This window comes from Muntiacus reevesi, chromosome 2 (assembly GCF_963930625.1).
Source record: "Muntiacus reevesi chromosome 2, mMunRee1.1, whole genome shotgun sequence".
In the NCBI taxonomy this organism is placed as follows: domain Eukaryota; kingdom Metazoa; phylum Chordata; class Mammalia; order Artiodactyla; family Cervidae; genus Muntiacus; species Muntiacus reevesi.
Window position 1 is genome coordinate 98,543,283 of NC_089250.1, and position 18,072 is coordinate 98,561,354.

Sequence of the window (18,072 nt, forward strand, 5' to 3'; positions counted from 1 at the left end):
TTCAGCAGACAGTGCTGCCCGTGCAGCCACAAGGAGCTACAGTTAACTCAGCCGACTCCTTCCCAGGGCTAAGGCCACAGGAAAACGACCTTGGAGGGTGTACTAGGCCTGAATGGCGCCAGGTTAACAACCCTCTGGCCCGCTTCCGGTGACGGCCAGGAGCCTACACTACACCACAAGCCAGACGACGGAAGTGCGTCACCCCAACATTCCGAGGGATGCCGGGAGTTGTAGTTAATTGGCTGTTTCTCTTGTGCCCCAATTCGCCTTTCTTCTAAGAAGCAAACACCTTGGAACCTTAATGCAGGTCGATTTATGACCCACAAATCTAATCCTTCACTTTTCCAGATGACAAAGGGCGCTCTCTCAGAGCGCATGCGGAATACCGGACCACAAGTCCCAGCATGCTCTGCAGGGCGCCGGGAACCCCTAATCACCGTCGTAGGTGCGGGCCGCATGAATGGAGCTTCTGGCGTAAGGCAAAGCCCGCCACCGTCCGCGCGGCCGGTACCTGCTCCCAGAGCGTGAGTGCGGATTGTGGGCCGTGCGCGTGCGCGCTCAAAGCGGGGCGCGAGGCGGGCACGCCCGGCCGTTGCCGGCGCGTGGCTGCTGAGGTTGGCGGCTGTAGTGCCGCGCGCCCGACTGACCGGTAGCTGCGGGGCCTCAAGCCCCGCTCCGGGCTGCGGGCAGTCGTGGCGGCCGCCGGCGACCGCAAGGGGCGGAGGAAAGCTGGGGGCGGAGGGGGGCGGCCTCGGCACGCAGAGGAACTGCAGGGCATGCCCCGAGAAAACATGGCCTCCCTGATCCAACGGATCGCCCGCCAGGCGTGCCTCACCTTCCGGGGCAGCGGGGGCGGCCGCAGCTCTTCCGACCGCTGCGAGGCGCCAGGCCCGGAGGCGCCGATACAGCAGAGCTTCCCGGAGAACCTAAGCAAGCTGAAGAGCCTGCTGACCCAGGTCCGCGCGGAGGACCTAAACATCTCCCCGCGTAAGGCCACGCTGCAGCCGCTGCGGCCCAACCTGCCGCCCGTCACCTATATGCACATCTGCGAGACCGACGGCTTCAGCCTCGGCGTGTTCCTGCTCAAGAGCGGCACCTCCATCCCGCTGCACGACCACCCGGGCATGCACGGCATCCTCAAGGTGCTCTATGGGACCGTGCGCATCAGCTGCATGGACAAGCTGGAGGTGGGCAGCGGGCAGCGGCCGCGGGCCCCGCCACCAGAGCAGCAGTTCGAGCCGCCTCTGCAGCCCCGCGAGCGGGACGCGGTACAGCCGGGCGTGCTGCGCTCGCGGGCGGAGTACACGGAGGCCAGCGGCCCGTGCTTCCTCACGCCGCACCGGGACAACCTGCACCAGATCGACGCCGTGGACGGGCCCGCCGCCTTCCTGGACATCCTGGCCCCTCCCTACGACCCTGACGACGGCCGGGACTGCCACTATTACCGAGTGCTGGAGCCTGTCAGGGCCAAGGAGGCCTCCGGCTCGGCCTGTGACCTGCCCCGAGAAGTGTGGCTCCTGGAGACCCCGCAGGCCGATGACTTCTGGTGCGAGGGGGAGCCTTATCCAGGTCCCGAGGTCTTCCCTTGAAGCCGCCGGCGCCCGAAAGCGGTGGGCCGAACACTTGCCCTACTCAGATCTAGGCTTGGCTGGCCGCGACCCCATCACAAGGGCTTTCTTCCTTCCCCCAGCCTGGGTGTTGGATCTACTGGAATGGGCAGTAGCCGCTTCCTCGGAAGTCTTGGGAAGCGCGGGCGACTGGATTGCAACCACCGGGCACGGTTTTGGGGGCGGAGTAGGCGGGGAAGCTAGGTTGTTGCCTGCCTCTGTCACTGCCACTGGGGTTTGAATTGGGGGGAGGGGGCGGGGGCAGGGGACTTATCTGAAGTGCTTCCATCTTAAAGCCATAATGAAAATTTTCTTTCCTCTGTTCACATCCTATTCAAAATACACAAAGTGGTTTTCTCCGACCTCCTCCGGGTAAATAGGGTTTGTTTTCCACTTGTGTCCTTTTACTGCTTATTATTATAGTTCTAACTTATTGACTTTGCATGACCTAGTGGTTTGAATAGTTTTTAGTTCAAGTCATTGGTAAAAACTAGGTTTAAAGAGATGAGCTGCTATTTAAAGTAAGCTGTCCGGCCTAATTAAGTTTTGTGAAAATTAAATCCGTTTTTTCAGAGTTGAGGGATTACACTCAAACTAACTATGCATGTAGAGGATAAGATTTTTTTCTTTCCTCCCCTTGCCCAGTAACCATATCTCGATTTCGCTGGCAGCAAAAACTAAGCAATTCAAGCACCTGTATATCTCAGTGACAAATGATCACTTAGGGCTTCCCCACTGAGTCTCCAGATCGAGAGTTGAGCAGATGTTTTTATTGCAGGTTCACGTTCAATGCAAAAACTGTATTATCCTTAAGTGACTTTTATGTCTTAGTGTACTTTAGGAAGTAATAAAGTAATTCTGTATTTTCTAACCAGAGCTGAATCAGTATGCTTCCAAACAACTGAATGTAAAACACTGGTAGCCAGCTGTTGAATTCTGTGTGCCCCTCTTTACTTCCAGTATTTCCCTGCAAAAGTAGAGGAAACATTGATGACTCTTTCAGATTCTCTCAGGAGCTCTAAGGTTCCAGGGGCTGGTGGTTCCAGCTGTGTTGTTGGTGGCAATGTTCTTAGGACAGTTCCTCTCAAATAGAAGAGAGTCAGTGCTTGCTTCATTTGGGCTGAGTTTTCTGCAGGAAGAGAGGCACAGAAGACCAGGGCTAGAGAACTGAGAATTAACTATACTGCTAGCCACTTTAGGGCACCCAAACTTGGGACAAAACACGTCCCACTCCGAACCTCTTGAACAATAGTGCTATCTGTGACTAGTTTTATCTTTGTCCTTCTAATAGGCTGAGCAGCTTGACCTTGTTTACAAATGTATTGACACCATTTGCTTCAGTCCAAGGAACACTCCCGTTTCCCCCTTTTTACTATTTATAGGATTCCTTTTTTCACAAAACTTTTAATAAAAACAAACTGTAGAAATAAATACATTAAAATTTGCCCAGCTGTTGTCTAAGCCCTCTTGATTGACTTACCCAGGTGGTAATTGAGTTCTAATATCTGTAATAGAGAGGGATTTGCTATTGGTGGAAAGGGATGACCCTGTAGGGAAGCAGTATGTGCCTTTCCCTCTTTGCACACTGAGTTAGAGGCTCAGAGTGAAGGAAGTTTTGTTCCCAAACTTAGAATGGAAAAGCAAATTCCTAATGATTTTTCTTAAAAATCAAAGAGATGGTACTCAACATGATACGCCACTCTGCTGTAAAACCTCACAGAGGTATAATGCATTAGCAAGTTGCTAAGTTGTTTTATGACAGTGTCCCATTCTGGTGTGATTTATTATACCTTAGGGGGAGTTTGAAGCACTTCTTCATGCTGTTTTGTTTGAAATTAAGTTCTAGATATGCAAATGATGACTTCCTTTAAGATTGTTCACAAGGGTTTTTTTCATAACAGTGATGAATGTGTATGATTATCAATTACATACCTACCTGTTTTGAATTGTAGCAAAAAGTTGACCAACTTGTGACAATTGTTGATGATGATGTTTAAGTTACAGTGCAACCTGGAGTACATAAAACTAACCTACAAAAACTCATTCTGGCAATAGGACAGTAATAAAGGAGGAATTGTTTTTCCAAATTACATTAGGAAGATTTTTAAAGTTTTCAAGTACAAACAAGTTGAATGAAAAGACTAAGGTGCTTTTCAAAAGAGTAACTGAAATTATCGCAGGCCAAAACAGCAATATATATCTAATTTAGTTCAGTAAGAACAGTGGAACCTTTGGTTCACTAATAAATTCTGAATAAATTAGTGGTGAAAACAAAATTAACTTGTTTTAGTGAGCCACTGAGGAAAATATCCTTAACACAAAGACAAAATATGCAGAAAAGCTTTGCACCTTTCTGCATAAACTCTTAGCTATGATCATGTGCTGCTATTGTGTGTCTCCTTATATTCCTGTAATATGGGTGGGTAACAACTATGGGGAAAAGCTGTCTTCTACAAGGACTAATGAGCACAACGATACTAATCACTTAACTTTTCTGTTGAATAACAAATGCAATAACTGCCGCTCATCGATGAAAATTTGTCTAATACTTCTAAAGCTTTTTAACTCTCTGGTTATATCAATTTAGAGTATTGTATATTTACCTACTACTTTATGGGAATTGATTTTTTTTTAATTAAGTCTGAATTGCATGGATGGAATTTACACTAACTGCTGTTTACCAGTGAAACTGATGAACTGTTTTTTAAAGTAATGTGTGTTGGTCAACAGGAGTGGGTTATCTGACCTTTCAACACTAACAGCCTTTAACTTTTCCCAAAACTGGCATCTTTTATTCCTTCTGCATTGTCCCCTTGTAGGTGCATTAGTCTAAGCATCTCAGGAGGATTCTCATCACTGATCTATTCCAAATGGTAGAATCTTGTGCTCTAGTTCTGCTCACCGAAGAAGCAATAGTGTGTTTTTAATTCAGGACTCTGCCCATTACTATTCAACTCTAACCTGAAGGCAGGGCCACTCTTGTAAGTCTCCTGTTCTGAATTCAGAACTTCATATCACACACAGAAGCTGACCATTGATTCTCACAGTGCAACGAGTGTCAAAGAAGGAAATCATTTGTTAAGCCCCATATAGATAACAAATCTTCTGATCCAGGGATGTTTACATTTCTGGATTAAAATCTGTACTTGTGGAAAATGCATTTTGAAATTGTTTAGAGATAATCTTACTTGATTATTGCAAAATGGAGAAGGAAAATATTACTTGCTATGATGTTTATATTTGAATTACTGTAAAAGGTTCACAGTCTGTATGGTAAGATTATGTTGTACTAAAAAACTGGGGGTCTTCTGGAGATTCTAAAGTCCAAGTAATAATATAAACTTAATAGTTTATTTTCCTGTGTGTGATCTTTGAAACAACCTGATCAAAAACGCATCTGAAATTATCTAACATGCAACCATACTGTTTTGCTGCAACAAAAATACTGCTTTTATATTTAACCTAAGGAAAATAAGCTAGTGCAGAAAAAAGAAAAACAACTTTCATTCTTGGAGGAAAGAATCTTTGTACTTAAATGTTTTCTTGTCTTTGCTTTTTCTGTAAAACTTGTTTAACTACTTTGGATTGGCAGCATTGTAGGCACTTGTGGTGAGGTGATAGTAACCTTTCCTTCCCACCACCACCCCCAAAGTTGAATTGAACTGTTAAAATATCACTACAGCCATTTTTAATATATACCAAACAATTTGCCTTAGTTTCATTAGCAGTTAGGATATTGAAATTAAATTGCCTAGTTTACAAATAGTTGGAAACCTAACCTAAAATTAGTTAGACCTATTTTTAATGTGTACTGAACCATCTCAACTGCATTATGACCTTTAAGGAATTAGTCTCTGGACGTTTATTTTTAATAAGAATTCCCAGTAACAGCTGAAACATCTATAATATTATTTAATAAAGCATATTGACTAGAGAGGAGACGTGTTAGCTTCATATGCTTTATTTCTTGGGCAAAGTAAAAAAATGAGACACCTGTGAAAAGTATCCTGAATGTTTCAAGCAGAGTAAAATACGATTAAAGATTGACCTAACATGTTGAAATCAAGGAGTAAAACCCAGAAAGTTGGCTCTGAAAAAACACCAAGGTGTATTCCTTATGGTATGGTAACGCCAGGTCACTGAACCCACATCAAGGCAAAAGTGACTATGTAATCAATTTGACTATCAAAATGTCTTTCATCTTATTAAAAACAGACTTTAGTCTGTTGCATTGTAAATGATTGTTTACCTTGTCTTGATTGAAGGTGCTCTAAAATTAAAATTTGGCAAGACAATTATAAATCACATAAAACTTAGGTGTATTTATGGCTTCCTTGGTGGCTCAGGTTATAAAGAATCTGCCTGCAACGTGGGAGACCTGAGTCCGATCCCTGGATCAGAAAAGTCCCCTGGAATGGCACCCCACTCCAGTGTTGTTGCCTTGAGAATCCTATTGACAGGAGCCTGGCGGGCTACAGTCTATGTGATGGCAAAGAGTTCAACCTGACTGAGGAACTAACATTTCATTTTCATTTAGGTTTAAGTTAATGTTTTAGTAGGAGAGTATTATTAAAAACACAATTATCAAAATGTGGCATTGTTGTATATATAACTTCTTTAACAAAATTGGCCAAGCAAGGATGATATACTATGCCAACAAGCTAGGAAATAATCTAATGGGATGACACCAGTACGATCTGACACCAGAGTTTAGAAAGTTCCATTTAGTAGTTATACGAGGTATTGTGCATCTTTGAAATAAGAACAGGGAAGAAATAAGGGTTAATTATCCCTGCAAATCAGATTTCAAATTCTAGTGCTGGTAAGGGCCAAAAAAGAGTTCCCTGAGTAGCAGTCACTGAATGCTGTTGTAAAATACAGGCCATCTATTATCAGCCATGTCTTAGAGAGTTACAGTGACAAAGGACAGACAGTTTTCAGATGATGTATCTAGACAGTGGGCGCTCCAATGTGTTACACTTGTGTAAAGATCCAGAGGCAGTGAGTGAAGCTAAATATTATTCAGGTCCAGTTTTAGAGTAAAAAAGATAACTTCACAAAGACAATCTGTATTGTATTATAGATAGATATTGTTGGGGGGCAGTTAATTTATATTTTAAAATCACTACAAAAGGCTTGTACTAAAATGACCCCTAGAGTATTGTTTTGCAAAGCATTATCCAACGAAGGGCCATATTTGCCTATTTGATTCAGATTGTCTTTTGAGATTTTAAGGCTGGTGTATACCTATATCATCTAAGAAGCTGGGTATTTGTCTCTAGACCCACCAGACCTATGGCAGAGAATGATCCTTCCAAATGGGTGTAATCGGGGAGACGGCTGGAGAGAAATGAGTCCTGGGGTAATTCCTTTGGTAACCCATTAATGCTGTCATCAGCAGTGTCTGAGTGCATTTTTGATCAGAAGAGGCGATAGTGCTTTTCAAAAAGTTTTCTGTGGTCGTGAGACTAATCCTGGAACCTGAAAGTCATTTCCAGCTTGACCACGCCACCACACTTTCCACAAAGCCACAGCTCGTCTGAGTTCCAGGCTCTGGTCAGGGTTCTGAAAGCAGTCGCAAATGTGTAGTCTCCGAGTGGGCACTTGTTTGTAAGTATTTATTTTCCGGAGCCCACTCAGGAGCAGAGAGAAGCTATAGGCTGTTACAGAGGACGGAACAATGAGTCAAAACAACGCCTCCCCACTTTTACACTAATGCATGGGGGAAATCCCCGAATGCTAGTGAATGCTCGCGTTTGATTATGAATGGAGATTGCTTTGTGGCAGGAGGGCCAGTGTGGAAAGACTAGCAGAGAAAACTTGGAGATCATGGCTTGGTCAAAGTACTAAAACCCACTGGGTACTGTTGAAGTCACACCCAATAAATCTTACATAAATAATCTCTGCAGCAAAAATATTGTTGAAAAGTATTTATTTACACTATAGTCATAGACCATTCATTATCTGAATTTTAGTTAGTGGTTTTGTGTTAGAATAAATCATTTATATTTCCACAACTATTAAGAGCTAATAACCAAACAAGTCAGCTCCAGTAACATTATTTACATTCCTATCTGCAATTTGACTACAAAGGTAACACTTTTAATTCACAAAACAGCATACAAAAATATACTTTCTAAAAAAAATTCCAAATATTAATAGGCAGAAATATACAGCCATACTAAACCCAGGGAGTGATTTTTTTTCTCCATAGTAAGGCAACCCATTTACATGCAGACCCTGTAACATTGTCTACATCACACAAGGCACCAAGGACACGTCCAACACAATTGCATGCATCCTAGTTTCAGAGAACATATGTACATCCACCTTTAAATAAGTTAACCTCTGACTCATTGCAAGAGATCATAAATGTTTTACTTTTTCTTTTCCCAAAGGTTCAGAACTTGGAGAACAGTGCACATCAAAAATACACAAAATCTGAATGGATATACACTGAAAAAATAGTCTTTATGTTTCTCAAACCACTCAAAATGAAGCAGGTATTGCTATGTCCCTCCCATCACATTGCACTTCTGTTCTCTAAGTTTATAATACATATTGCTTAAAGGGTTGAGATGACTAGATAAGCTTTGATTCACTTCTAGGGCAACAGAATGCAGCGTAAAGGCCATGCTTCGCCCACTGTACAGCATCCCCCAAGTCAGTCCCAGGCCATTAAAGTGCACATCAGCTTTGCTTCTGCCTTTTTGCTGTCCCCATCTGAAGGGATCAGCGTCTCCCAAACTACTGTAGAAAAAGTCTCAAATCAGTTCTGGCATCCAGAGTCAAAAAACTAACCAGTCAAACTAAGAGAGGGGCAACAAAACCTAGTCAAACAACCCTTTAAAGTAGGGTCAGGCCTCAGCCCTCTAGGCCAGAGGCCCCCCACCCAGCTCCCTTCTGAGACTCCCCATAACTTTGGGGTGACGGTCAACTCACCTAAGACAGACTATGGTGGTTTAAGATTTAGAAGCAGGCTAAGACCTGCTTCTAAGTGGAAAGAAGGGGGCGGGGTGGGGGGGGCAGTGCTGGCTCCTTCAAGGCCCTTTGCCCAACGCAGTGAGGGAAGGGCAGGAATGGATGGTAGTGTTTGTCGTGCAGCTCCAATGGACGAGGGGCCTCCGGGGCCTCAAAGAGCTGGTGTGTCAACGTGAGTCTCATCTCAGGGCGTCCGGGTCCGAGACGAGCAAGGGCCGAGGGACCCTCCACCAACAGTGCTGCTGTTGCCGCCGCACAGGGTCCCCCCGGGCTGCGCGCCCCCGCTGCACGAGGCGCTGGGGGCGGCCGGCCCCGCCGAGGACGGGGCGCTGCTCTTACGCTCCTTCTGTCGCAGGTGGATCTTGGTGTGGCGCTTCCTCTCATCACTGCGGGCAAACTTGCGGCCGCAGTAATCACAGGCAAAGGGCTTCTCGCCAGTGTGGGTGCGGATGTGGGTAGTGAGGTGGTCGCTGCGGCTGAAGTTGCGCATGCAGATCCGACACTGGAAGGGCTTGTGCCCCGTGTGGATTCGGATGTGCCTGGTTAGCTCGTCCGAGCGGGAGAAGCGCCGGTCACAGCCTTCCGCTGGGCACGGGTAGGGCCTCTCGTGCACTGGGGTCTTGCTCGGCCTGTTAGGGTACTTTCGAGGCCTCAGAATGGGCCGCAGTGGCAGATGGTGTGGGTTGTAGGCGGCCGCTGCCGAGCCAGTGCCAGGTAGCCGGGGTCCCTCGCTGCCTCCGCCGGCCCCCGGCCCTGTGGCCCCAGCACTGGGCCCTCCCAGGGTAAAGTTGCGGATGGTGGAGAGCGGAGTGAGTGGAGGGGGAACTCGCAGGGAGTCCAGGGGGCAGGGAAAGGGCTTGCGGTCTGGGCCAGCTGTACCGTGTAGGTCTCTCTGGCACTGTGAGGGGAAAAATCCAGGGTAGTCTGGGATCATGGGGAAGAGACTTGGGTCCGTGGCTGGCTTGGGGGACGGATAGGAAGGAGGCGGTGGGTAGGCCAGAGAGGAGGAGGTGGAGGTGGTGGCCGCTGATAGGAACGCAGAGGGGTCCTGGTAGAGGTCGCCTCCACAGCCCGCGTAGGGAGGCGGCGGCGGCGGCGTGTAGAGGTGGTCCAGGTCAGGCTGGGTCTGGGACATGGTGCACACACCCAAGGGTCCAGTGGGCAGTGGGTTGGGGGAGGCAGAGGTGGCGCTGGAGGAGGCTGTGGTGGACGCTGGGGAGGTGACCCCCTGCAGGATGCCTGCACTCACAATGTTGATGATGCCTTCTGGGTAGCAGCCGGCACCAGGGTACTGGGGGTCAATGGAGAACTTGCCCATGTAAGTGAAGGTCTGGTTTCGGGGTGCAGAGACCGGAGCAAAGCTGCTGGGATACGGAAGATCCAAGGACCTCTTCTCTCCAGTCATGTCAATGTTGATCATGCCATCTGGGGAGGGGAAAAGAAGAATGGAGGTGGGGCATTGAGAATGCAGCCAGGACTCCCTTCTCTCCCTTCTGTCTCACCTGAGACCCACCCCAAGCATCCCAGCACTGTAAAGCCAGGGCAGAATTCAACAGGTGGGGAAACTGTGGCCCAAAGACAGTAAAAAGAGGCTAGCCCAGGATCCTACTGTGGCAGCCAGCCACAGTCTAGGATTCAAACTACCTCCAGGAAAGCAGGATGAGCTACTCCCAACCCCCCACATACAGCCATCTGTGGCTCCAGTCCCCAATGAAAACACCCAATAATAGAAGCAGCAGTATTAAAAATTCCCCATCTGCCTGGAACTTCTCTCTCTGCTTTGCCTGAGGTCCCACGGCGAGGGCAGGCACTACCCAGGAGACTGACCCCAGTCAGTGCAGCGAAGGTGTCAGCCTGAGAGGTGAGCCAAAGAAGGGGCCAGTGATTTCCCGGCTGCTCCCCACCCCAGGTTCCTTCCTTCCCTCCCTCTCCCGCTGCTGGAGGGAATCGGGCTCTGCCATGGAAGGAGTCTATAGGTTTCCTTTCCCAATCTTTTCAGCCTTGTCCCACACCTGCGCGGCCTCGCCTCAGCTCAAAGGCAGCGGCAGGGCTTCGGAGAAGGTACGCGCGCTTCAGGAGACCACTTGCCACCGCCAAGGAAACTCGCGGCGCCGGTGCCCTACGGGCCTCCCTTGGCAGCCACGGGGCCGCTTCCCGCCGTTGCCCGCCCTCCACCTCCTCCTCCCAGCCGGGCCAACCTCCTCAACTTCGCGGGCAGCGCGCAGGTGGGGGCGCTCCTTCAGACCGAAGGAGGAGCGCGCTCCGAGATTTTCCCCGGGTCTCCTCTACCCAGGAGGAAGCGGCGCACGCTTTCCTCCGGTATCTCCGCCGCTCCGCTCTCCAGACGCTCAGCTTTCCGCCAGAGCCCCGAACTTCCCCATCACTTTGCCCCTATCCCGGGATTGGGAAGGCTGGGGTGCCGCCGGCAGAAGGTTCGCATAAGCCCCGAAGCCTGGTGGGGCACCACCTCATACTCTTATCCCTGAGCCCGCCCGGGGCTGGGCGCGCCGCGGCGCACGCACGCCGGTTCGCTGGCAACCTGGTGCATCTGCCCGCGCGCCCAGCTCCAACGCCCGGGTTCCCGCTCCCGCTTTCCTCCTGCACCCCCTTCTATTCTTCAAATCCAGTTCAGTCAACACCTTCCACCTCTCCTCCAAGTCCCGCACACGCACGAAAACCCACCCACCACCTCCGAGCTGCGTGGGTCCCGGTTCGCGAAGGGGGCACGCGGCTTACCTCCGGCCACTCCGTTCATCTGGTCAAAGGGGCCTCCCAGTTCGGCATTGGGAAAAATGGTCACCGACGTGGGGGCGAGGTCCTCCACCGGGTAGATGTTGTCAGACAGCTGGTGCACAAAACCACTGAGAGTTACTGGGATTTTGTCTACGGCCTTGGCGGTCATCATTTGCTCCTCGCACAACCTGGAGACCCAACTCCCTCGCTACCTGGAGTGTCAGAGAAGCCGTTTTGGAGAGGGATTGGACTGAGCCTAGGTTGGTATCTCCTTGAGCCCTCCACACTTAAAAGCAACTACCCCCCTCAAAAAAAAAAAAAATCTAACAGATCTAAAACTAGCAAACAAGTTGCTGGTTTTTTAAGAAGAAAGATGGCTATTTGCCACTGACTCTCTCCTGGGCTCCGGCTGGGAAGCCAGGAGTCGCTGGTGTAGTGTTATTATAACAGTCAGTGTGTCCCCTCGCCGAGCTATTAATCAATTGCTGCTCTCTCGGTTAGACGGAAAGTGTTGCTCTAAGTATTTATGGGCAGGTCCTCAATGCCCGTGACGTCACTGCCCATATATGGACTGAGGAACAGGGCTGGGCCTGGCGGCTTTTGCCGTCACATGGCCTATTTGCATAGGGGCTCGGCTGCGCGGGCTCCCCGGGCTCGAGACTACCAGCTTGCAGGCTGCAGGGGTCTGGGGCAGGTGGCCCGAGCCTCAGCCCGGGTCCAGGGCTCAGAGCCCGGCAGGAATGGGGCGTGCCACCGGTCCGGCTTAGGCCACTGTGGGAGAGCGATCGGGTCCCGGCTGCGGCGCGGCCTCCGGGGCGGGGAGGAATTCCGGTTCTCCGGGACTTTCCAAAAAAGGCGAAGATCCGGTGCCGGCAGCTCCGCCTCCCCAGCCCTTGTTTGGGAGCCATTCCGGAAAATTAAACTTCGGAAAGAAACCGAACGGAGCCGAGACACTACAGTCAAACCCCTACTCACTTTCTTGGCAGCTCAAAACCGCAAGCAAAAGGAGGCAGAAAAGAAAAAAAAAAAAAAAAGCTGCATGCATTCACGGAAGCTGACTGCTTTTTTCTGAATTACTTGGTGGAAAGAAGTGGCTGGTGATAAGAGTGAATGCGGTATTGCTTTTTTGGAAAGTCTGTTCTATTTATACAGGAGCGAAAACGGAACAGGTTTGGGGTTGTTTGTTTGTTTAAGTATTTTGGGCACCTTGGGGGGGGGGGTAGACCCTCGGAGGAGCAGATAACTGCGGGGAGCTTCGAAAGAAATCCTCAGCCGGAGACACCCCCCTTCCTCTGCCCGCGCACTCCCCGCCCCCCTTCAGCTGCTGCGCTTAGCGGGCGCCCTTCCCGGCGCGTCTGGGCGGTCGGCTGTGTGGGGGCGTCCAGATGGAGGTTTGGACACTCACCCTGCCCCGCCACACACGCACACACACTCTTACACGCTCTCCACTTCCGCTACACACACTCCAGCCCCCGCCGCCTTCTTCACACACCCACTCGCACACCTTACGCTACACACCTCCCTGTTGACAGCGCGCCCGTGCGTCCGCCTCGCCAAAAGAGTGACTGGTCGGCAAGAGCGGGCGCCTGGGTTTGCTCGACAGGGTGCTCTGCGAAAACACCCATCGTCCCCTTCACACTGCCTGGACCGGCCCCCACCGCAGTCCCCCAACCCCAAAACCCTCCGGAAGGGCGCTCTGCCCGCACCCGAGCCCTACTCCAAAACACACACATTAAGAGGAATATTCGTCCTTTCCCTGGCCAAGAGCCACCGCGGAGAGCCCAGCGAGGTCGAGTGATAGCAAACGGTGACGCTAACGCCAGTTTCGAGTCGCCATCACCGTACACACTTTTACCTTTGAGAGTTAAAAAACAAAACAAAAAACTGGCCCCGACAAGAACCTTTATGCTTAGTTCTCAAAACAATTTTTAAACTTTTCAGAGGTCCAGACTCTGGTCGGCTATTCTGATCTCTCCTATCTCCCGGAGCGCCCTGGCCCGCCTTGGGAGCGCTCCGAGCCTGGCCGGGGTCTCGTAGGAGACTGGTCTCAATCGCTCAAGACTGGAAAGCGGACGCCTGCCACCCCTTTCCCGCCCCCAAAGCAGCCGAGGCTTGGGACGGTGAGCGGGACTGCCTCTAGGGCCCAGCCAGGACAGCCCCAGCCTCGCGGGGGCGCGGGCGACCGAGAGCCACGGCGCCACGCCGTGGAGGCAGCGCGGCGCTGCAGGCGGCTCTCCCGCCGCTCACCTGCCGCGGCGAGCCCGCTCCCGCCCGGCCCCGCGCGCGCGGCGGTCAGGGCCCCGGGGCGGCGGTGAGCGGCCTCCGCTCCTCTTCCCGCGCTCCGCTTCTCCCTCTGCCCGCCTCGAAATTGGCCGGCCATCTTCCTGACTTCAAACACCCAGAAAAATGTTGGGAAAGTTTCTTGCTGGCGCTGCGCGCTCTTTTCCAATTGGAGATGAAAATAAAAGGGGAAAGGCAGGAAGTCGCGGCAAGATTAGCACTCTTGTAGGTACCCCCACCCTCGGCAAAAACGTGAAAAGTTCCCGTTTCTTTAAAAAGGAAGAATAAAAGAAAGCTGCACTCTTACCACGTGCGCCAGCCCGCTCCGCCTGCGCTCCGGCCAGTCCTGCGGCCCCCGCGCTGACCACCGGCAAGACGACGCCTCGGAGGGGAGCCCGACTCGCATCTCCAGCCCTGAGTCCGAAAGAGTTGGGGGGGGGACCGAATTATGCAAATATGGGTCGTGGCAGCGGGGCTCGGGTTACGGCCCCCGCCGGCCTCCGAGGTGAGGCACCCACCGGCGGCAAGCGCGGGCGCCGCGACTGGTTGCGCTTCGCTCCTCTCCACGCACGTGGGCGGGCGGGCGAGTCACCGGGGCCGCCCCGCGGTGGGCGCCGCTGCCAACCCCGCGGGCGGCCACCGCGCGCCGCCCCGAGGGGGAGCTCCTGGACGTCCGAGTGCGAGTGCCGGGCGAGCTGGGCGCAGAGGGCAGGACGCAGGCCGGGGGCTGCCCGGGAAGCGGGGAGCCGCGCAGTCTTCCGCGGCTACCCTTCCCGAAGGAGGAGGCTGAGTGGGGATCAGATGGGGGATGGGACCCCAACGAGGAGAGGCGGGCTTGCCCGGCCCGTCAGAGAAGCTTGTTAGAGTAAATGGGAGTGACCGACACTGGAATTATTCGCAGTTTTCCAACAACTCACACCTCCTTTTGAGCTGCGCTACGTCAAGCCAGCCTTGCGCCAGGGGTGGGTTGGGGGCAGGGGCAAACAACAGCGGCAAGGAGGCTTTGCAGGCTCCGGGGAAAGGTGCCTGGGGCCAGTCCTGGGAGGCCTTCCCTGAACCTCCGCTGGAAACGGGTCAGTAGATTCTCTCTCTCCCTCCCTCTCTCCCTCTGTCCTTCTCTTCCTCTCGCTCGCTCTGCCTCCCTCAGCCCCTTTTAAGAGTAATAATGGAATAAAGTCCAGGCATACTCATTTCAAGGCAGCCATCCTGAGGATGGGTAATAAATTCGGAAGCTGAAGTAACTTGCTTAGGTCGCGCAGCTGATAAGGGGTGGTGTTCAAACTTGCAACCGGGTCTTCCGACTCCAAGTACAATGCTCTGGATGCTACATTATTCATATGGGAAAACCCAATTCCAGAAAAAGAACGGCTCTTCGAGGACTGGGAGCCTGGTTCAGCCCATTAGGAAAGAAACAAGTCACCTTCGACAGCTTCATCTTTTTCCTTTGGCATTTCTGAGGAAAAGAGGAGAGCTGAAGTCAGGGATTTCAAGAAGATGGGACAAGGTACTGTCATGGACATACCCCTCTCCCCAGATTGAAGGAAGAATTTTGAGTTCTTGGGCTTGCCTAGGCTGTGTTTTGGATGGAGTGACCAGGTTCCCACAAAGCTAACATACTAATAGGCCCTGTAATAAGAGACGCCAATCCCACAATATCCTTCCTGGAGTGAAGAAGAAGTGAGAGAGAGGAGGAAAAAAAAAAAAAAGGTAGCGACAAATAAAAATCCTAAAGGTGTTTACAGAGTAAGATACTGTGCCTGGGAGAGGAAGAAGGGGGAAGGTGGCAGTTGAATACAAAGATGTACTGTGGTCTCTGCTTTTAGGCAGTTGAGCTTATTCTGATCAAAAGCTGAACAAATAAATTCTTTCTTTAAAATATAATTGTCAAAATGCTCAAGTAAATGAAATGTTCCAAGATGGATCAGTGTTATTAAAAAAGAGTAGCAAATTGATGCCAGATTCTGATTTGCTTTGTCCTGATTCCAGACCCGGAGAGTACAAGAGGAAGGAAGCAGAGTCGCCCTTTAGGCCTGCCCTGTGATGGGGGTGAGGAGAAAGGGAGACATCCTGAGGGTCTTGGCTGGCCCTCGAGGTCTACGCACCGAGCCGAGTGGTTTTCAGCTTTTTTCCACCCTGTGGACTTGAGAATCACTCAATCAGCCATGAGGCATGTCACAATAACTTGTTAACATTTATATTTTGATTTATTAGAAATATTTTTAAACATTTTATAGACTATCCCTATTGTCATGTCATTTTCACTCACTTCCATTCTAACACTGACACTGGAGTGAAAAAGAAGTGTCAGAATTGCCTTTAACTATGGACACACATAAGGGTGTGAATCCTGAACTCAAAAAGCATAGCTCTGTGAACCTCAGTGATGAACAGACTAATTGCCAACCCTTCCATCCAGCCAAGCCTTTCTTAAAGGTGCCCCTCTGTGCTGAGAAAACTGCTAAGTGCCTTCCTGCATTCAGCATCTCACTATGAATCTGGTCATCTCAGGGACTGTAAACCAAACTGAGATTATGCCAAAGTTGTGAAGCCTGAGAGGATCATTGCTTCACACCAGTCCAACGTCTAGCCAAATTCATGTGTCATTGGTACAAACAATCTAGATGGGGAAGTAAGATCCCTATGATCTTATTTTGTAGTAGCAGCAGCACTGGTCTAAGCAGAGGTTCCTTTAAGGTGAACTTTAGACTGAAGCAACTTAGCACGCACTCATGTCAGAAGTCAACAGATATTTCTCTAGCATCTACTGTGTGTCAGGTGCTATGCCAAAGGCTACAGATCCCTAAGACTAAGCCTAGTTCCCAGGCCCTTGGAGCTTGCAGTCAATCATACAAATATACAATTGTAAACAATGACAATGTTTGACCCCAGTAAAGAAAAAAGGACAAAGGATCCGATTGAATCTAGGTCGACTTCTCTAAGCAGAGATCTGAAGAATATGTGAGGCTTAGGGGAAGGTCCGTGGATAGAGTATTTCAGGGAGAAAGAGTCAGTATGAAAAAGACCCAGAGGTGCAGGGAAGCAAAGTGCATTTGTGGAATAAAGAAAGTTCAACGTGGGTGGAAACCTCCAGGCTGCCTTCCTTGCCTAGTGCACTGGAGCGGAGGGTGGCCAATCCAGCAAGGCTCCTTGAAAGCCCCTACCCTTCTCCCACCCTTCAAAAGACTTTAACTTCTATGACTCTCCTTTTTCTCTGCCATTATCTTTTCCAGATAATGACAATGGCATTGTCATTTTTACATTCGAGATTTTTTTTATTACTCAGCTTCTGCAGCATGCCAACAAGATTTCATCAAGAAGAGAGAATATATACAGAAATACTTATTGGCATCAGCATTCTGTTTCAGTGACAGTCTTAATGAAATAACGTTCCTTAGTTGTCGATTTCTCCATACTGAAATGACAGACAATGTGAATTTTGTCCCATTTAAAAGGAATAGAGTGGAGAAGTGCAGCCTTTCTAGTAGAAACACATCATGTCAAATCTATAGATCACTTTACCATTGCTGGCAAAGAATAATAGGTAAATCATTGCATTATCTATCACCGTTATGACAAGGTGCATATCAACCTAGGTTCCAGGTTAATAAGTGATAGTCTGTCAACCTGGTCATTAAGGCTCAAAGCAAAATCTCCATTCCAAGTCACACTTTTTTATATCTTTAAGTTTAAAATCTTTCAACTTATGTATCTAATTGTACAAAAAATGAAGTTCACTATAGGAAATTCCTGGAATTTTTAAAAAGAAATTTATATTTAATCTTCATCTATAATTTCTGACTCACAGCTTCTAAAACCCTTGGAAGGGAAATTCCTGGATTTTTTAAGCACATATAACTAGCCTGCTTACATTACCGAGTTATAGGAAGCAAGTTTTGTTTTTCCAAATGATGCCAGATGTACTATGGAAGCTTTCTTTCTGCATTGAGAAAAGGACAGAGCAAATCAGTTCATCTAGTTGTCAGAGCAGTTTTCTCAGTACTTAAATAAAAAAGTACTTCCCTGGTGGTCCAGTGGCTAAGACTCTGCACTCCCAACGCAGGGAGCCAGGATTCGATCTGGCCAGGGAACTAGGTCCCACATGCTGCAGCTAAGAGTTTACAGGCTACAATTAAAGATTCTACATGCTGCAATAAAGACCTGGAGCAACCAAATAAATTTATTTTTAATTCCTAAAAGGAAAAAAACAAGAGAAAGTCCCAAACATTTCATATTTCAACTGAATAATCTTGATAAGAATGGTCACCATTTCTTGTGGTTGATATTACGAGCTCTGAAGACCCATCTGGTCTGGGTTCAAATCATAGATCCTGGACCCAAAGTCTAACTCTGACAGTACCTGGCTCTTTGATCTTAACTAAGTTATTTAATTTCTCTGTGCCTCAGTTTCCTCAACTATAAAGTGGACAAAATGATTATGTATATATGCATATATACATATATAAAATATCTA

At 49.4% G+C, this 18,072-nt stretch overlaps 2 protein-coding genes across 2 annotated transcripts; one reads left to right on the forward strand and one right to left on the reverse strand.

The window, feature by feature from the left end:
* The first annotated feature begins 277 nt into the window (after positions 1 to 277).
* On the forward strand, positions 278 to 4,960 carry ADO (2-aminoethanethiol dioxygenase). Its single transcript, XM_065922413.1, has one exon. The coding sequence runs from the start codon at positions 777 to 779 to the stop codon at positions 1,587 to 1,589; it is 813 nt and encodes a 270-aa protein (XP_065778485.1). The 5' UTR covers positions 278 to 776; the 3' UTR covers positions 1,590 to 4,960.
* Positions 4,961 to 7,565: 2,605 nt separating this feature from the next.
* Positions 7,566 to 11,803, reverse strand: EGR2 (early growth response 2). Its single transcript, XM_065919864.1, has 2 exons — positions 11,325 to 11,803; positions 7,566 to 10,013 (listed from the first exon to the last, which is right to left on the reverse strand). Exons 1-2 carry the CDS (start codon positions 11,491 to 11,493, stop codon positions 8,773 to 8,775), a joined length of 1,410 nt encoding a protein of 469 aa, XP_065775936.1. The 5' UTR covers positions 11,494 to 11,803; the 3' UTR covers positions 7,566 to 8,772.
* Positions 11,804 to 18,072: the final 6,269 nt, after the last annotated feature.